At 33.2% G+C, this 2,467-nt stretch overlaps 1 protein-coding gene across 1 annotated transcript in view; it reads left to right on the top strand.

Annotated features, from left to right (window-relative positions):
• LOC103088123 (protein DDX26B) overlaps positions 1–1,504 on the top strand; it is a 39,894-nt gene extending 38,390 nt beyond the window's left edge. Inside the window, exon 9 of the mRNA XM_007462897.1 lies at positions 1,466–1,504. Within this exon, the coding sequence (XP_007462959.1) occupies positions 1,466–1,504 (39 nt within the window). The remainder of the gene's footprint in view (positions 1–1,465) is intronic.
• Positions 1,505–2,467: the final 963 nt, after the last annotated feature.

Consider the following 2,467-nt stretch of genomic DNA (forward strand, 5'->3'; position numbering starts at 1 on the left):
TCAGCAGGAGTGAATAATTTATTATAGTAGTAAAAGGAAGAAAATATGTAGTTGCTTTTCATAACCAAATAAATTCAGAATTTCAAAGAATAGCCCTATTTGTAGAGAAATTGTGCATATGGCACAGGGCTGGTTTTGTTCCTGGAAGGAAAGCTTTTGTTTTTTGGATAAAAGCCAGTAAAACATGAAGAAACAATATAGAGAGTGAATTTATAATATCTTTGATATTTATAGTAAGTGTGGCAGGTTCATGTTGGTTGATGTCTGGGGGTATCAATTTTGAATTATTATATTAAAAAATTTCTTATCCTTGGAAGGAAATAATGAGATATTTGGGGAATTTTCCATGTAGTGTATACAATGCATTTGAATTATTTAAATAATTAAATTTGAGTGTAAAAATATAGGGGATATCTGCTTTTTTAAGGGAAATATCTTTAGTTGTATTAATAATACACCATATTCAAGAACCATACTTAGTTGTACAGAATTTTCAACTTCAACATACATCTCCACTTGCTTTTACTAGTGCCATCAGCCACTTGTTAACTAATGTTTGAGAGACCCAAAGTTTGGCTCAAAATGCCTGACCACTGAAATCAAGGAAATGAAGAGGGGGGAAATATGGATAAACAAAATATACACTGATTAAGGAGAATCCAAAATGTAATTTAGAGCGTGCCATCATTGCCCAGAAGTTATTGAGGTATAATTGACATATTCTGTTAGTTTCAGGTGTGCAACATAATGATTCGATATTTGTATGTATTGCAAAATGATCACCACGATAAATCTAGCTAACACCCATCACCGCACATAGTTCCAATTCTTTCCTTGTGATCAGAAATATTAAGATCTACTCTCTTCGCAGCTTTCAAATATGCACTACAGTGTAGTTAACTATAATCATCACGCTGTACATTACATCCCCATGACTTATTTATCTTATAACTGGAAGTCTGTACCATTTGACCCCCTTCACCCATTTCACCCCTCCCCCACCCCTGGCAACCACCAATCTGTTCTCTGTATCTATGAGTTCGTTTTGTTGTTGTTGTTCTTGTTGTTTTAACATTCTCTATTTAAATAAAAGAAATATTCCATCCACCAGTGACCACGGATTCCTTCTCAGGTGAAAATTACTACACTAGAGTTACCAATATGTAAGATAATATTTCACATAGATCAGAGTCAGTGTTTTAATATTATATTTTATGTAGCTTCACAGATGGAAGATGAATATGTAGCCTGAGAATTTATTTCATTTTCTAGAAAACTGCTATATATAATTTGGGTACATAGTACCAAAAAAAAGATAATCAAATAAACTCCGATGAAATGTTCATCTAATGTAATTGAAACTGGAAATTTCTAGGAAATTATATAATAGATGTGGGTTGCTTGATCTAGATCTTGGAATTTAGGACTGGAATAGTATAATATTTTCTTGGATTTTCTCTTGCAGATGACTTGTTTAAAGTTCACAAGCTTAAGCCAAGTGTGAAGTGGCGACAGGCTTTTGACAGCTACTTAAAAACTCTGCCTCCATACTACTTATTAGTATGTATTAACTCTATCCAATCAATCAAAAGCTTCACCCCTGAAATAAGATAGTTTTATTTTTAATTTGTAAATTTGGGTCGCCATTGTCTTCTCAAATTATGTGTAAGAGCTTGGAGATGTCATGGCGGCACAAAAGAGATCTGCTTATTTTATTTCCTTTAACTGCCATGGTTATTGTTATAAAACACATCTATGTTTCTCTTATAAAAACTAACCTTGTGAAATTATAATTTTGGGATTTAAGAAAAATAGGACTGGATTTATGTATTATATCAACTTCCCTTTTTAACTCTAGAAATTCGCACTATTGGGTTTTCCTCTGAAAAAAAAACCAAACAACCCGAAGACATTATATTTACTTATGGCTTTTGTTAAATGTGTCCTAGACACAGCATGAAGTAGGGGCACTGGTTAGAGGGAATCCAAAAAGAGTAAAAAATCACTTGGTGTCATTTGGATTTTTACAATTTGAGAAAAATATTCATAATTATTTTGAACGAGTCATATAATCTAAATCAAGATTATCAAAATCATTTCAGAGGTAGATGTGGTAAACTTTAAGCCAAGTTTCTAGAGGTGAAAAGGCAGAACCTTAAGTGGTACCATTGGTGTCACTGGGAGGAGAAATTGGGGTGTGTTAGTATTTACCATGGCAGGAATGGGGTGCACAATAAAATGCAATGTGAAATGATTTTATGACTTGGGAATTAAGACTGAAAGCAATTTACCTGTTTGAATTTGCTGTTACTTGCTCTTCTTATCCCACTCTCTTCTGATTTTTTTACTTTCTGCTCTTTACTTTTCTGCTATTTTCATTGCCACTTTTTAATGTTCCATGTTTGGTTTTATGTGCAGCACCTTGACTTCTAAGAAATGAATCATGTCCCTTTGCCCCTTATAACTG

The sequence above is a fragment of the Lipotes vexillifer genome, unplaced genomic scaffold (assembly GCF_000442215.2).
Source record: "Lipotes vexillifer unplaced genomic scaffold, Lipotes_vexillifer_v1.1 scaffold481, whole genome shotgun sequence".
In the NCBI taxonomy this organism is placed as follows: domain Eukaryota; kingdom Metazoa; phylum Chordata; class Mammalia; order Artiodactyla; family Lipotidae; genus Lipotes; species Lipotes vexillifer.